The 16,929-nt window shown below is 41.7% G+C and overlaps 1 protein-coding gene across 2 annotated transcripts in view; it reads left to right on the forward strand.

Annotated features, from left to right (window-relative positions):
- Window positions 1–16,929, forward strand: part of TAX1BP1 (Tax1 binding protein 1) — a 203,629-nt gene that overhangs the window by 140,094 nt on the left and 46,606 nt on the right. Inside the window, exons 7-11 of one of the 2 annotated variants that reach the window (XM_073630158.1) lie at window positions 1,412–1,502; window positions 8,094–8,279; window positions 9,441–9,695; window positions 10,379–10,528; window positions 10,813–10,900. In XM_073630158.1, coding sequence (XP_073486259.1) covers window positions 1,412–1,502; window positions 8,094–8,279; window positions 9,441–9,695; window positions 10,379–10,528; window positions 10,813–10,900 — 770 coding nt within the window. The remainder of the gene's footprint in view (window positions 1–1,411; window positions 1,503–8,093; window positions 8,280–9,440; window positions 9,696–10,378; window positions 10,529–10,812; window positions 10,901–16,929) is intronic. The other variant, XM_073630159.1, reaches the window with a different exon arrangement.

Below are 16,929 nucleotides of genomic sequence, written 5' to 3' on the forward strand. Positions count from 1 at the left end.
CCCACCTGAACGTTGTTTTATCTCATGGTTACTGTAATGCCCTGTACACATGGTCAGACTTTCCGACGGAATATGTGCGATCGGAGCGTGTGTGAGCTCCATCGGACTTTTTCCATCGGAATTTCCGACACACAAAGTTTGAGAGCAGGCTATAAAATTTTCCGACAACAAAATCCGATCCTTTAAATTCCGATCGTGTGTAGACAAATCCGATGGACAATGTGCCGATGTGCCACGCATGCTCAGAATAAATCAAGAGACTAAAGCTATTGGCTGTTGCCCCGTTTATAGTCCCGACGTACGTGTTTTACATCACCGCGTTCGGAACAATCGGATTTTCCGACAACTTTGTGCGACCGTGTGTATGCAAGACAAGTTTGAGCCAACATCCGTCGGAAAAAAACGATGGATTTTGTTGTCGGAATGTCCGATCAATGTCCAACCGTGTGTACAGGGCATAAAACTGTGTCAACACATTAATGCAGTGCATGCTATCTCAACTTGCAGAGCTTGGATTAATTGATTAATTGTAAATATTGCAGAATATACAGCCTCATGCTACATAACTAAGCTCCATTTCATGCTGAATAAACTAAATTATTAATGTATCTTAAATAGAAAACTATCTTTAGATAGATTTTGCAAAATGCAAAATCTTTAAATAGTGACTCTAGCATTAGGAGGAAACTACTGTATTTAACCCAAGGTCTTTAAAGAAGACATGAGGCCACACAATGATGTTGGGGGAGAGGTGGTTCAATATTAAACTGCTTAAACTGGGTTCTTTACTGTTAGGGCGGTAAGGATGTGGAATTTCCTCCCATAATTGGTGGTGTCAATCTTTTAGATGTGTTTCTTACTGAATAACAATGTACAGAAATATGGTGAATGGATGGACATAAACACACACGCCTGCTTGCACACACACACATGCATGTTGGCTGGTATCCTTATTAAACCTTACCCACTATGTAACTCTAGTGTGACAGATTTTGATTATGAATCAGCATGAGCCAATTCTGGATAAAGTATTGTTAATGGGTAACTCCACTTTCGTAGGGAAAAAAAATACCAAATAATTAAAAAAAATATTTAGCGTATACAATTGCGACACAAGTCTTATTGTAATTGAATGTTATTAAGAATTACCTTTCCTTTTCAATCTGCAGCGCTGTAAGTTTCTGTAAATGCAATGCAATATGGCTACCTGGAGTTGTTCTGTACACAGAATGCCCCCCAGAAACAGAATTTCCTGCTTGTGTAATTGGCTCACCAATTTTCCAGAAGTCTGCCTAGGATAAAAGTCAGATTTCAAGCATCCCTTGCAACAAAAAGGTCTTGGGAAATGTTTTTTTTTTTTTTGTCAACAAAAGTGGAGTTACGCTTTAATAATACATATTTTTATTTTCAGCCTGAAAGATAAACTGAAGAAAATGAAACCAGAAAGAGAGCAGTTGGAGTTTCAAATAAAGAATGAAAAGGATGAAAAGGAATTGTATAAGGTAAAACATATGTGATATTTGCCATTCTGTATGTGGTTGACATCTGCAGGACATAGTCACACACATCTGACTTGTATTTTAGAGGGCATGATGTAACTTGTGAATTTCTAGAGTTGTAAGAATGTCTTCTGGGAATACTATCTTAAGAATGCCAGCCAAATGATCAGGTTCAGTGTACAGCAACTGCACCCATCAATGGAAAGATGCTATTTTAAACCCCCCTACAGCTAGACATTTCATCATTGCTGTTTAGTTTTCTCAGTCAATCATATACATATAAATGTAATCCTAGGCAGTATGTTTGAGTTACTGAGATTTGTATATGATTCTTTTGGATTTCTCATTCTCTTTTTAAGTTTATCTGAAAAGCAAGACACTGTTTTGCACGAAGGACCAATTCAAATAACAAAATACATCCAAGCACCCTTTAATCCAGCCCTCAAATTTTCCAGTGCAGGGGGTCCTGCACTGCTGGCAGGCGAGGTTGAATGGGAGCTATTCTCCCAGCGATCGCCCAGAGAGAAGAGAGAGCCGGCCGGATCATCAGAGCGCAGAACATCACTGTAGCAGCTTTCATTTTAATTGCTGTGTGTTCCCCGCACTTGCTGTCACAAACTGCCCCGCCTCCTGGCTCGTGTACTTTGATAGACAGAACACCCATCCAATCCTAGGACATGTGACATATATCAAAATCTCCGGACCAGGAGGAGGGGCTGTATGTGATGGCGAGCACGGGGAACACACAGTAATTAAAACGAAAGCTGTTACAGTGATGTTCCGCAGCGCTCTGATGATCCAGCCGGCAATCCTCTTCCTCTCCTCTCTTCCACTGTACTGTTGGGCACAGGTAGGCTGCATTGTTGGGCACAGTTAGGCTGCATTGTTGGGCACAGTTAGGCTGCATTGTTGGGCACAGTTAGGCTGCATTGATGGACACATGTGAGGCTGCATTGTTGGGCACAGGAGAGGCTGCATTGTTGGTCACAGGTGAGGCTGCATTGGTGGGCACAGGTGAAGCGCCATTGTTGGGCACAGGTGAAGCGGCATTGATGGGTACAGGTGAGGCTGCACTGATGGGCACTGATAAAGTTGTTGTTAATAAATATTTTTATAACTTAATTCTGCATAAAACATTTAAGTTTAATTTCATGAGATAATTTATGAGGGTGTGTTTGGGGTGGAATTAGGGGCGGGGCAGGGTAGGGGTTGGGTGGGGCAACTGGTGGCGAGTAACCCTTTAGGCCTGGCTAGTAGCTCAGGACTTGGAATTTTGAGCCCTGCTTTTATCCACTTTTCTTGTATTGGGCAGTTATGCTAAATTGCATTACAGTACTTGACACCCTTTTATAGTGTTTTATATGTGCCCGCCTGTTTCACCATATAGTGCTGACTGGCAGCACAGCTTGCAAAACATGGTATGCTACTCCTATGGTAAGATTTCTTAGCAGTTATCACATTTAAATCCTTGTCCTTTAACTTGTCTGCATCCCTACTAATGGTACTTTTAATTGCCACTATTGGAAAGATGGGTGGCAATTTGGTAAGGCTTAGTGTAACTAAACCTAAAAACAAAAAGTCAAAACCAAACAGATAAAGTAGGCGCTTTTTTCCCCTTTATTGGTTACTGGTGATCCTGTAACATGCTTGCTGCTCTAGAACAACAATGCTCAATCTCTGTACTGTATATATGGAGGAGCACTGTTGTCACCGCAGGCTGCTTTTGGACTACAGACTACAAACACATCCCTCATGCCTCATCTCCATTTAGAAGGGAAGCAGTGTTTTAAGGTTTGCTGAAGATCGCTAGGAAAGCTAATAACACTGTTTGAGACTTTATTTCAGTGTATAGGACATTACAGGTAAACTGGAATTATGGCAAAATAAACTGACATTTTTTGTACTTTCAGAAAATGTACTTGGCCTCTAAGGCTCGGTTCACACGGGGGCGACTTGTCAGGCGACCTAGCCGCCTGACAAGTCGCCTCCCGTTCTGTACAATGGAACCGTTCTAATCGGAGCGACGCAAGTCGCTCCGACTTAGAAGAAAGGTTCCTGTACTACTTTGGGGGCGACTTGCATAGACTTCTATACAGAAGTCGTCTTGCAAGTCGCCCCGGCAGTCGTGTGCAGGTCGCCTCGGTGAGGCAACCTGCAAGTCGTGCCGCGTCTAGTGTGAACCGGCACTAAGGAAAACGAATGCAGCCACCACATCTAAGGACTTTGCTGTATTAAAAGATGTGTGCCCATAACTTACCAGGCCTAATTGTATTATTGCCTTTTGGCTTCTTCGGTAGCAATTCTTTTCTGCACATTATATTTAAGTAATATTTTCACCAGTGGAGAAAAACAATATAAAAAAAAAAAAAAATTATAACCTAAATTTAAGAGGTGACGGGATTATAGTAACAATAAGAAGTGAACTTTTGACACTTAAGCCTAGTACATAAGGGCCAAATGTCGGGCGATATCGGCCGGTTCAACAAAAAACGTCTGACATTTAGCCCCTGTCTGCATGGCAGCCGGTCCAACATAAGCCAGCCATTTGGCCTGCTTCTGTTGGACAAGCATGATAGAAAACCAGCAGCCGACTGGCTCCCAATCAGCGTTCTCAGCCAATGGCTGAGAGTGTTGATCGGAGTTTTCTGGCACGGGCCCCCGCCCCTTCAGAACGCAATAGAACAGTGGGGGAGATCGCTTTACTAACATCAGATTGTTAGTACAGCAGCTCTGACCGGAGCTGTCAGTTTTATCAGTTCAACCCGCTAGGTTGAATGAAAGAAAAAAATTTGTAGTGTGTACTAGGCTTTTGTGAGCAGATGTCATGGTCAGTGGCCAGGCTTGGAAACCAGTACCTATAGCAGTAGAGAGGCTCCCACCCACCAGCAGGATGAGTACACAAGCAGGTCACAATTCTTTTCACCAGAGGAGCATTGCGATGCAGTGGTTTGTGACACAACTTACTGTGCTGCATGCAACACTGTGGCGTTTAGCATTGTCCATGCGTTGCTGCTGTGCTGGAAATAGCTGGCTTTCCTCCCTTTCACTAAAATTCACATCAGCACACCAGTCTACATGCTGATGTGAAATCATCGAACAGTCGTTTCTTTAAAAAAAGATTTTTGCTTTAACTTACCTTTTTAATGTGTTCTCACTTCCTGGTTCTTGTTAAGCACTGATGCCCCCCCCCCCCCCCCCCCCCATGAAGGCTACATCACCAGTCCCTACCAGGGATATCTTGTTCCTAAACTATGTAACCTTGGGGGCAGGAGAAAACCTCCATACCCCCAACGGTCGAGAGTAATGTTGTACAGGATATGCGTTGTACAACATTACAGTCAACATGAGTTGTAAATAGAGGTCGACCGATATATCGGCCGGCCGATATATCGGCCGATATTTGGCTTTTTTTACTTAATCGGCATCGGCCGATTGTGCTGATAAAAAAAGCCGATTATAACTTCAGCGGGACTTGCAAATGACTTCTGTAATAGAAGTCAATTGCAAGCTGTTTGAAGTTTGTTTTCTCTCCTCCTCTGGGCAGCCTGCCAAGTCTGATAAGAAGATACATTTGTATCTCTTCGGGTTCTTTTTATCAATAGACTGAACTCCGTGGAGAAGTTCTCAGTTTAACCATTTAAAGACTAAATCTTTTCTGACACTTGTTGCTTACAAGTAAAAATCCTGTATTTTCTGCTAGAAAATCACTTAGAACCCCCAAACATTATATATATTTTTTTTAGCAGAGACCCTAGGGAATAAAATAGCGGTTGTTGCAATATTTTATGTCACACGGTATTTGCGCAGCGGTCTTTCAAACGCAATTTTTTTTAAAAAAATACACTAATTAAAAAAAATAAAAAATAAACAGTAAAGTTAGCCCATTTTTTTTTTCGTCCAAAAGTTTTGATTACTTGTTTTTGTGTATTTAATATTTAAGATATAGTTATTTTTTTTTAATCTAAATTCTACATACAAGTGAACTGATTGGAGGTTTGTTTTGTTTAATAAATGTTTAAATGTAAAAAAATTTTCTGTATCACTTATTACTTAAGGCTGCTTTCACACTGGAGCGGGCATGCGTTGACGGTAAAACGCTGTTAGTTTTAGCGGCGCTTTACCGTCATTTTAGCGGCGCTATTCGGCTGCTAGCGGGGCGCTTATAACCCAGCTAGCGGCCGAGGAAGGGGTTAAATGCGCCCATGAAGCGCTGCTGCCAAAACGTTATGCAGGTGCTTCGGCAGCGGTGCGCATTCATTTTAATGGGCAGGAGTGGTGGAGCAGCAGTATACACCGCTCCAAAGATGCCGCTTGCAGGACTTTTTTTTTTACATCCTGCCAGCGCATCGCCTCAGTGTGAAAGCACTCGGGATATCACACTGAGACTGCAGGGGAGCCGTTTTACTGGCACTTTACAGGCGCTATTTTTATCCCTAAAAAAAATGCCCCAGTGTGAAAGGGGTCTAACTGTTAGATTTTATGAGATGAAGGGGGAAAAAAAAAGAAAAAAAAAAAAAATCGGCCTAATATATCGGCCCAAAAAAATCGGCATCATATATCGGCCATCGGCCACCGCGATTTCTAAATATCGGCATCGGCATCGGCCAGAGAAAAACCCATATCGGTCGACCTCTAGTTGTAAATGTCATCAATTCATCATTGGGCTGGCAGAAAAGAAGGAATAAGTAGCCATCCACCAATGGCATTATTTTTAAAAATGTCATCACGGAGGCACAGGCAGAACAGATGCAGTGGTGTTGTTTGCCCAAATAGCTTTAGACTGCATTGGTGTTTTCTTTATGAGATGCTCTTCTAATACGGGTACTTTCATTAGATGGGGAGCTGGTGGTTGGGGCTTAAATCTGTGAGTGGCACTTACCCCCAAAGCTGGCAAATTTCCATCCACCTTGTAAAGCCTGCTTTTAAATAGGATGTTTTCTTTTAAACTTGTATATTTGAAAATAAAAAGACGGGTTGGGAAAAAAGTTAACAAAAAAAATGCATAAAAAGCATGTAAAAAAAAAGAAAAAAGGGCTGGAAACCACATAGTTTGGAACACGGGCCTAAAAATTGTGGTTTGAAAAAGAAAAAATGCTTCAATAAAAGCAAAGATCAGAAAAAGAAAACTGTTTGTTTAAAAAATAGGTTAAAAAAAGGTTAAAAAAGATAAAAAACATGGTTCAGAAAAAACAGTTTGGAAACTGCCCAGGTTAAAAATAAAAGAAAAAGTCTCAAAAAAATTATTTAACAAAAATTTTAAAAAATGCAGATAGAAAAAGTCCTTCAGAAGCCACATTTTTACCTACTGTTACTTTTGATCTCACATTTTGGCATGACTGCTCTAAAATCTTTGAACACTTTTTTAATGTTAAAAAAGAAAACCCCCAAATATCATTTATGACAGAAGCAGGCCCATGTGACAGTGCCCCAGTGGTCTTTGCATTATACAGTTGATATCATCAGGGATAGAGTTGCCTAGTGATTTCTTTCTTCACTGATCTGATAGCTGCCTTGCATTCACACAGTATGGCAGAATGGATACAAAAAAAATGGTCCTAGGCAAAAGAATGTCTACTGCCAGTGCAGTATCCTTCAAACAGTTTTGTCTTCCACGGTTTAAGGGATAAATTTGCTTGAGTCTACTTCTCCTTTAGGGTCTCATTCACATTTGAGCTAAGTGTCTTTAGTCAACTTAGTTTGTTTTTTAAGCATTTGAGTAGGGGAATTTGAGAATTTTGCAGGTGTCTGAGGCTTAATGTTTTTCAATATTTTTAGGCAATGGGAAGCTAGCTACTAGGGGAAAAAAAACACAATACATGCACTTGTCACTCTGTTTAGGTGCTCCCATTGAAATCTATTGGGACCAAAAACACTTGAAGCTTGTAGCCCAAAAGAAGCTCCTGTACTTTTTGGAGCTTCAAGTGACACCATGCTCAGATGTGAACAGACACTGTTAAATACCATGGAAATTAGAATGTTGAACATTTTGGAGCGTAAGGCCCCTTTCACACTGGGGCGGTTTGCAGGCGGTATTGCGCTAAAAATACCGCCTGCAAACCGCCCCTAAACAGCCTCTGCTGTTTGTTCAGTGTGAAAGCCCGAGGGCTTTCACACTGAAGCGGTGCGCTGGCAGGACGGTAAAAAAAGTCCTGCCAACCGCTTCTTTGGAGCGGTGAAGGAGCGGTGTATTCACCGCTCCTAAACCGCTCCTGCCCATTGAAATCAATGGGACAGCGCGGCTATACTGCGGTAATACCGCGGCTATAGCCGCGCTGTACGAGCGGATTTAACCCTTTTTCGGCCGCCAGCGGGGGTTAAAACCGCACCGCTAGCGGCCGAATACAGCCGCAAAAACAACGGTAAAACGGCGCTAAAAATAGCGCTGTTTTACCGCCGACGCCCCCACCGCCCCAGTGTGAAAGGGGCCTTAGGCTACAAACTGTTCAGGTGTGACTAAGGTCAAAAGGTTCATTTTTGCATGGAAAACTGGTTAGTTTCCTTACACTTATTACCCTGCACCCCAGAACAGTTTGGTTGGATAAATACATTTGGGTACATAGTTATGCTTGCTCTACTTCTGGGGATTTTTTACAGGTTCATCTAAAAAATACTGAAATCGAAAACACCAAGCTGCTTACTGAGGTGCAAACACTAAAAAATTTGGATGCCAACAAGGAGAATTTAATTACACACTACAAGGAGGAGCTTGGTAAAATGAAGCTCTGTTTGGAAGATAAAGAAAAGATTTGCAAGGACCTGCTTCAAAACTGTGCAGAGAAGGTGAGAGCAGCTCTCTGTGGGGGAGACACTTTATATACAGTGATGACATGTCATATTTTCTGTTTAATCAGCCCAAAAGTTTTTGTCCTGTATGTGAGCTGAATTTTTAGTTCATAACGTTTCCACTGACCTTTTATGGCTACCTAGGAAACAATTGGGTAGTCTGAGAAAACTGATGGAAGTACAGGAATTTTGCCCATATCAGTAAATAATGTTTTAGCACTCATTCTCTGGCTGGTCCTATTATTATGTAGTTGTTAGCTTATTATTTTTATTTTTTCAAGTAAACTTGACTATGCCCAAAATGCTTCTGTGGTTACAATTGGTATTTTTCTGGCTGGTTATATAGTTTTGTCCCACTGTAGGGGAGAAGGGAGGAGGACAATGTGTGTGTAAGTTCAGTTATTATATGGTCTGTTCAAGTCATGTTGTCTGGAATTGTATTTGTCTATTACATATTTTGTAGAAGATAAAAAAAAACAAAACACCTTTTTGTGTCGGTGTCTACAAGTACTTATGTTGGTCTTCATGTTAGTCCATGTGCCCCTGTGGAGTTTCCTTGAATTTTAAAGCCCCTATACATGGGCCGATGGTCGTTCCAAAAAAAACGGCCAACATTTGGCCTGTGTGTAAGGCACTTAGTCCGACAGAAGCCAGCCGTTTGGCTGACTTCTGTCGGACGAGCATGCTGGAAAACCAGGACCCGACCGGCTTCCGATCAGCACTCTTCGCCAATGGTGGAAAGCTCTGATCAGAGTGTTCTGGCGGGGGGCGGTAGTCCCCCTGTCAGAACACAACAGCTTAGCGAGGGAGATTGCTGTACTAACGGTGGATCGTTAGTACAGTGACTTCGACCAGAACTGACAGGTTTATTTCATTCAACCCACTGGGTTGAACGGAAAAAAAACAAATAGTGTGTACCAGGCTCTACAACCATCAAATGCCAAAATGTCAATGGGGAGTAAAGGCCCTGGCATTTGACAGTCATTCTCCATATATATAGCCTGTTCCTAGGATCCAAGGGAGTCCCACATGGACACAAGCATTGATTTGAAGTCTTACATAGCACTGTTTTTACCTTAGGTCAGGCTACCTTTTAAAGCTTCTATTGTTTCACAGCTGGTGGACAATTCATGACTTCCTTGTATTTATACTCCACAGGAAGACATTGGTTTCTTAAGACATCAGCTTCGTAAGATTCAAGATGAGCATCAGTCTAGCAGACAAGAGGTTTCCTTCATGTCCAAAGAGCTCAGTGATGCAGTAACTGTACGTGATAAAACCATGTCTGATCTGCATACATCACGCCTTGAGACAGAGAGTGTGAAAAAGCAGCTTACTGATGCTTTGGCTCAACTGACCTTACGAGAATCACAAAAGCAAATGCCTGTTGCAGTCCATGGAAAAAAGGAACAGGTACAGTAAAATTGTGGTGACACAAGTATGGATAGCATACACCTGGCATCGGAGGATTTGTAACATGTCACCCCTTGAATATGGGTGTAACATGTTACAAAATGCGAACTTATCCTTTTAAAGTGGTTGTAAACTTCAGTCATGGAATCTGAGCTCATATATCTGTAGTGTTTACTTATCTCTCGAAAGCTCTACATGCAGTTTCTCTCTGGTGCTTCCTCTTATCAGCATGTCACTTCTGAGAAGTTTTCCTGACACAAGATAAATTTGTGTTGGGGGGGAGGGGGTGCTCAGACCAGAGCTGTTCTATTCAGAGCAGGGTTCTGCTGTGTGTGAAGGGGTGTGTGTTCCTTTCCTCCAATCAGCTCTCACACAATGTAACTGCAGTCTCTCAGCCCCCTCCTCTGTGCTCCTGACAGATGAAGAAAGATTTTTAACATGATCTGCACTTTTGAAGGGTTGTAGACAGGGGAAGACTACAGATAAACAAGTAAAAACTATGTAGGAGGATTTGTTTCATCTCTGTGTATCATCTAAGGCTGTTCACTTCACTGGGTATATGTGAAGGTTTACAACTACTTTAAGCTGAGACTGGTCCCTATCTGTTCTTTAAATTATTAGGGATTTATTTTCTTACCTAGATTTCTAATTGATTAATCAGAAAAATGTTTTCACCATGTTAGGACACAGAGAGCAGCAGAGTGGAGCAAGAGCTTCGAAAAGAGGTTGAAGATCTGAAGTTGAGGCTACAAATGGCAGCCGATCACTATAAAGATAAATTTAAGGAATGCCAGAAACTCCAGAAGCAAGTTGTAAAGCTCACAGAGCAGCTGGTAAGTAGTCTGTGTTAGTAATAGTGTTAAACTGCTGCTGTTTAAAGTGGTGTGTACATACCTTATGTAAAAAGGTTATGCCGTGTTTGTTATGTTTCTGCTTTACTCTTAATTCAAAGCATTTGTTTATCCAACACTACAGCTTATGCAGGCATATGAAATCATTAGCAGTATATCCACACTCTATTCATGAGTAGGAAACACAGAAGCATACATAAAATGTGAAATAACTTGCAAATGCTTTTAGGTTTGGTTAATTTGTTTGTTTCCCTCTCTTATATCAGAAGAGTGCAGAAGAGAAACAAAAGGGAACAGATGTGAATGTGTTGTCTGAGGCAGGAAGTGCAGAGGCATTAAACTTTTCTCCATCAGGTAAAAAACGTCTGTTTGTTTAGTAGATTGTTTTAAATAGCCATACCCTAGAAATACAAATGTATGGTGAATTTGTAGTTTTAACAGTGTATGGACAGTTTGCAATATGCGTACAAAGCAACCATATTGGTTTTAGATGTTCTTAAATATGATTTCTTAATTGTATGGTACAGGACACCGGAATTGATATTTAAACCATAAGTTATATGCCACTACCTTCAGAATATTGGATACCGGCAGAAGCTTTGCTGGAACAACATCCCGCTCAGTGTGCCCATATAATCCTGTCCTTTCTGTGAGGCTAAAGTTTTTTGCAACTGTTTTTAGGCGACGGACCCCTTTTTCTGTGGGAAAAGTTTTTTCTTTTTTTTTTTTGCCAGTTTCCTTATCTTCTTTGACAACATTTCTATCAAGAACTGACTGCTTATTGCCATATTGCTCATTAGCAGTTTCCAGATTAATTACCCTTGATGTACTGTACGTCTTGAGAACCATACCCTGGGTGCTCTCCAAGGCTGTGGTCCATTCCTTTGGTACCCAGACCTTGAAGACCCCTTTGGGGGTGTAACGGGGCTGGCTACATGGAAAAGGTAAAAAAAACAGGGTTTTCTTTACCTTTACATACCGGTTCCTGGCTATACATGATTGTTGGATCATTATTTGGATCTGTAGTATACTCTAGATTGAATCCTTTTATCCTGCAAGACACACTGCAGTGCTAAAGGGCCGTACACACGGGTCAAATATCAGGCAGCATTGGCCGGTTCAATATAAACCATCTGCTGTTTGGCCCGGCTGTTCGACCGGCTTCTGTCAAAGGGGCATGACCGAAAAAGGCCTGATCGTCATCAGATCAGCACTCTCAGCCAAATAGTTGTTTGCAGACAAAACGTGTAGGGTTATTACGCTTGCCTAGCCACATTTTACTGTGCGTTTTTATCTGTTCATTTGAACCTTTTTACAAGTCTGTATCTGCTTGAAATATTGGACCTTTCTTATAACAATAAATTCCAACGTTTTTTGGATTTACACTTTGTGGTGGTGTTCTCTCTCTTTTTATACTTTGAAATCGCCATCATTATCTGGAGGGTCCTGGCGTATGTGTGGTGCCTTTTGAATTGCCCATTGATCAATAGAGGGGAAGATTGGTTGGTCACTCTATCTTTGGAGCCTGAACCATGTCCATCACATACTTGTGGTGAGTTGAGTGTGGGATTCACAGCTGCTCAGCAAGGGAGAAGATTGCACACTTTGTCCCTGGAACCCATCCAGATTTACCTTATTCCGGTCTATGCCTGATTGATTCAGTCCACCATTTAGGGTAAGAATACCCCATCCCCCTTACCCCCAGAAGGTGGAGACACTACCCCGGGTGTTATTATAATCCACTGATTGTCTATATTGCACAGAAGATAAGAGGAAATATTGGCTGGTCCTATATTACTCTGTAGGCACGTTTTAGCATCTTAAAATCGTGGACTCATCTAATTGCTTTTATCAACATGTGAGGCATTTATGCCATTGATTTGTTATCTGTAGTGATATACCTTGAATATTTGCACTCACTATATTTGTATTTTATACTATATACCTTAGATCACACTCACAGTATTTCCATCCAGTTTGTATAGCTTGTATGTAACATTCTACTGTCTCTTCAAGAGTCATACAGTATATACACTCACCACTTACTAACATTAAAGTATTTATTTCACAGTCTGGGATTTATATTTATCGTTAAGTTTATACGATTTTGTGCGATTTCTTAATCGCTGTGATTTATATGGAACTATAAATTTATGCGATTTTGTGCAATTTGTTTATAGCCGCATCATGAATTCATATCATTGATTTATCATCTGCAGCGGTATATTCTTGATTAATGTCACCCATTATATCTGTATTTTGTATCACATACCTTAGTATACACTCGACATAGATTGTTTCTATTTCATTTTTTTGTCAGCATTGAAGAATTTACTCACTTTTTGTGATTTATATTCATTTATATGTCATTATATTCATTTATAAAAACCATGTGATTTTGTGTGTGTTTTTTTTTTTTTATCGCTTTACTTATATAAATGTTTGGTTACATTTTCACCATATACACTTCTTCTCTGAGTGATATGTGATTTGTATTTGTAGTTTATATCCCTCAGATCCACATCTTGGATACATTCCTGTGTTTAATACATACCATTAGCGCTACACATTTACCCCACATATTATTTAACAATTAGTCTTATTGTTGTGTTGGCTGCTCACTTCTGAGGTTGGCGCAGTATTTTTACAATTTTTTCAAATAGGTATAGGTACCAGGCTTAAAGCGGAGTTCCACCCAAAAATGGAACTTCCGCTGTCCGGATTCCTCCCCCCCTCCGGTGTCACATTTGGCACATTTCAGGGGGGCTCAGATACCTGTGTAATACAGGTAATTGCTTCCACTTCAAGCGAAAGATCGCCGCAGTATCCGTTGCAATCTACGCCATGTCCGGCCCCTCCTTCGTCCCATCCCCCTTCCCCCCAGCTGTCTTCTGGGAGACACACAGGTCCCAGAAGACAGCAGGGACGACTCAGAACACGCAGCACGACTCACGCATGCACAGTAGGGAACCAGGCTGTAAAGCCGCAAGGCTTCACTTCCTGATTCCCTTACTTAAGATGCCAGCGCCTCCACCCGGAGCCGAGGGACGGGTCGGCTTTGGGTGAGGACAACTCGGGCACCCTGGACTGGTAAGTGTCCTTTTTTAAAAGTCGGCAGCTGAAGTATTTGTAGCTGCTGCCTTTTAATTTTTTTTTAAGCACACAAGCAGTTTTGAAGGCACAGGTTATGGGGTAATTTACACTTCCATTGTTCTTTTCCCTTTATGTTTTTATCTTACTTTATTTGGTCTTAAATGTAAGGTTATTATTATTGCATTTATCTATTAAAATTTGACAGTTTTTTTTTCCACTTCACTACCAAAAGTTTCTTTCTGAATAGTGATGTAGTCCTTTTGGGACTCCTAACTACGCACTTCAAGCTGTCACTTTCTGCTGAAGCTGTCTCATGTGTTGCCTGACATCCTAGGGACACAGGAGCTCGGGTAGCACCTGGGTTATTGCAGCTTCTTTACATTGAACATGCTGAACCCTCTCAGTTTGCATCCATTCTGTGAGTACTCTACAGAATTACAGGTGCATGAGAGTGGGAGCACATGGGAAAAAAATGGCAGGAATTTCGCTAAAGGCTTTAAGGAAACTCCAAGTTCCTATCCTCAAGTTCCCTTGTTCCTGGAGCAAGGTCTTCCACTGACACCACTACATCACCCTCCAGGTAGCATCATCATATACTGCAGGTCTATCCTTTCCTTCAGATCCTCCATCTCTAAGCCCACCAGACCTGTTTAGAAGCCTTCTTCATATTAAAGGTTCTCCTCCACCCCTGGAAGGTTATGTACCAACATCTGCTGCAGCTCACACGTACTGGACATTGTTTTATTCTCGTCCTAGGAAAGGTACACAAATAGTGTCTATTGCTGTCCTCTCTCTTCCTTTTTACTATTTGTTCCTACTTGCTTCACAAAAAGCAGACATTTTCCCATACCTCCTAGCAGCTTTACAGTCATCTACTTCCTTTTTAAGATTAATTACAAGGTCTTTCCAAATCCTATACAGGGAACCGTGTCTGTTTGAGGGTTCAGACTACCTCAGTAGCCAGGCTTTTAATTGGTTTCCTGTAGAATTGCACACTATAAACACAATCATGAAGGGTTATATTCCCCATCCATCCACACATCAGGGTAGTTGTTACATAGCTGAAAAAAATCACCACAGTTGTGGTGCTAAATCACTAGACCTTTAATCACTCTGAACATTCATATCCCAGGGTACCTTGGGGACCTTTTACTACAAGGATCCTGAGCCTAATTCTTCAAACCATATGGCCAAATGCGGATGGTCTCACTTCTCCCCCTGGTTGATCCCGCATCCTTCTCAAGTTCCTCCTCTGTCCTTGTACTACCCATGGTATTTGGGTCTAATCCAGACCGATTTTATTCACATTTCCTTCAACTTGGAAAGACTCCCACATATCTCCCTGGCATACACACCTCAGGCCCTGCATTGTGCATTGATATGTGCCTCCTTCCCATATCAGGGTTGTGGATTACCCAGTTGCTTGTTTTAAGAGCTGAGAAGCCATAGTGCTCTCGTCTCAATGAAAACTTTGACTTTTGTCTACCAGTTGAATGCATTTGTTGGTTTAACATTGGTAAAGGTCGCATTTCCACTGTTCTTAGTAAACCCCTATGCGCTTTTTTCCCCCTCAACATGCAGAGCCTGTAGGTGCCCCTGTATTTGCCTGCCTTTCTCTTCTGCTCTACAGTATTTCATCCAGAGATTGACCAGCATCTCACATTCACTTATATTCACCAGTTAGGTACATTCCAACCTACATGTTGGGGCCCCCTCTTTTCTGGGTACATACAAATCCCCCCCCCCCCCGTACTATGCAATCTATCATGTGAGCTAGTTTTCACCTAGTATGCTGATCGGGAACTCATCCCAGAACTTGTTCCTATTCCTCATCCTGCAACTTCTTTTGTTTGGAATCAAACATCTAGCCCTTGGTACCCTACAGATCTCCTTTATTGACTTTCTAACATCTTGGTTTCACACTTTATTCCTCTGCACATTGTTGCTCTTTCTCATTGCCTATTGCAACTTTTTGTGTCTCTCTGGGACCTTCCTCAGGAGCTCTTGCCCACGCAGAGCCCTCCTCCCATTGTGTTCAAGGGGATGCCATCTTCTCTCTGTTGCCTGGCACCTGTAGTTTTGTCTTGGCTCTCCTGCTTCTTCTTGGGAGTCCCCTCCTTTTCTTATGCTACATGAGGACAAAGTGTCCTGGAAGCCAGGATCTTGCTTTCCTGGGGCATTTCTTCTCATCTTCTGTGGGAATGTAATTTTTCTTCCCATGTCCTGCCTTGAAGGCATGTCAAAAAATGTGTTGTCAAGACTCTCATATATGGCTGTTTGCCACGTATTCCCCTGGGAACTGACTCCTCTTCAGTTTCCTCACAGGGCGGTCCCCTTATGAGATTCCTCCCGATTCTTCCACCCGGCTGGGTGGAAATATTGCCTTTTTAGGGGTTTCTGCTTCAAGGAATTGAGTCCCTCCCTCTCTATCCGAGCTCATACTTCAAACGTTCTTGGGGTTCTTGGGCCTTTTACAGCTTCTAACATTGTTTGTTTTTTTTGCAGACCCACCACCTGTTTCTCTGTTCACGTTTATTTGACAGGTGGCTGTTTAATCCTCTGCTGATTTATGCTTTGACTGCAAGGTGCTTCTGCTGTCAACTCTCTTTTCAGGTCCTTTGCTTTTGTTGCCCATCCCTAAAATTAATGCTCGGGAGTCGCATGGTGAAAGAATCAATTCCTGGGTCCTGTAATGTATGATTAGGATAATAAGAATTTTGAGGCACGCATAAACTCAATCTCTTGGAGTACAGTACATTACACAGATGCCTCCTCTCTTTTTTTTTTTTTTTTCTTCTGTGCTCTCCTTACTGCTTGCTAAAAAGCTGTAGCCCCACAGAGTGGGTGAGATTATATGGATACGGTGGGGGTGGGAGGGGGGGTACAGTCCCAGCAAGCTTTTGCCAGTGTCCAATCACCTGAAGGTATTAGCATGTAACCAAAGGTCTAAAAATCACTTCCTCAACTCACATGCAGCAGGCTACATTTTAGGGTACATGTACCAGTGAGAGAATTGGCAGTATAGGGCGAATAATCTATGGATACTCTACTTACTAGACTCATTATCACACAGATGATTGAGAAAATATGCATAAGAGCATCCCAACACTCCCAAATGCAGTATAAAAAAACTTTATATGAAACTAAGGCCTTAGTCTAATAGAAATGATCATTATGCTACATTAGTATACTGTCAGATGCAATAGAAAAGGCCAGTGAATAGGGGTCTTTAAAAGACGCCTTTGAGAACATTGAATCATTCACACCAGTCCCTGCCCCAGTCGGCCTTA

This window comes from Aquarana catesbeiana, linkage group LG05, assembly GCF_042186555.1.
Source record: "Aquarana catesbeiana isolate 2022-GZ linkage group LG05, ASM4218655v1, whole genome shotgun sequence".
NCBI lineage: Eukaryota > Metazoa > Chordata > Amphibia > Anura > Ranidae > Aquarana > Aquarana catesbeiana.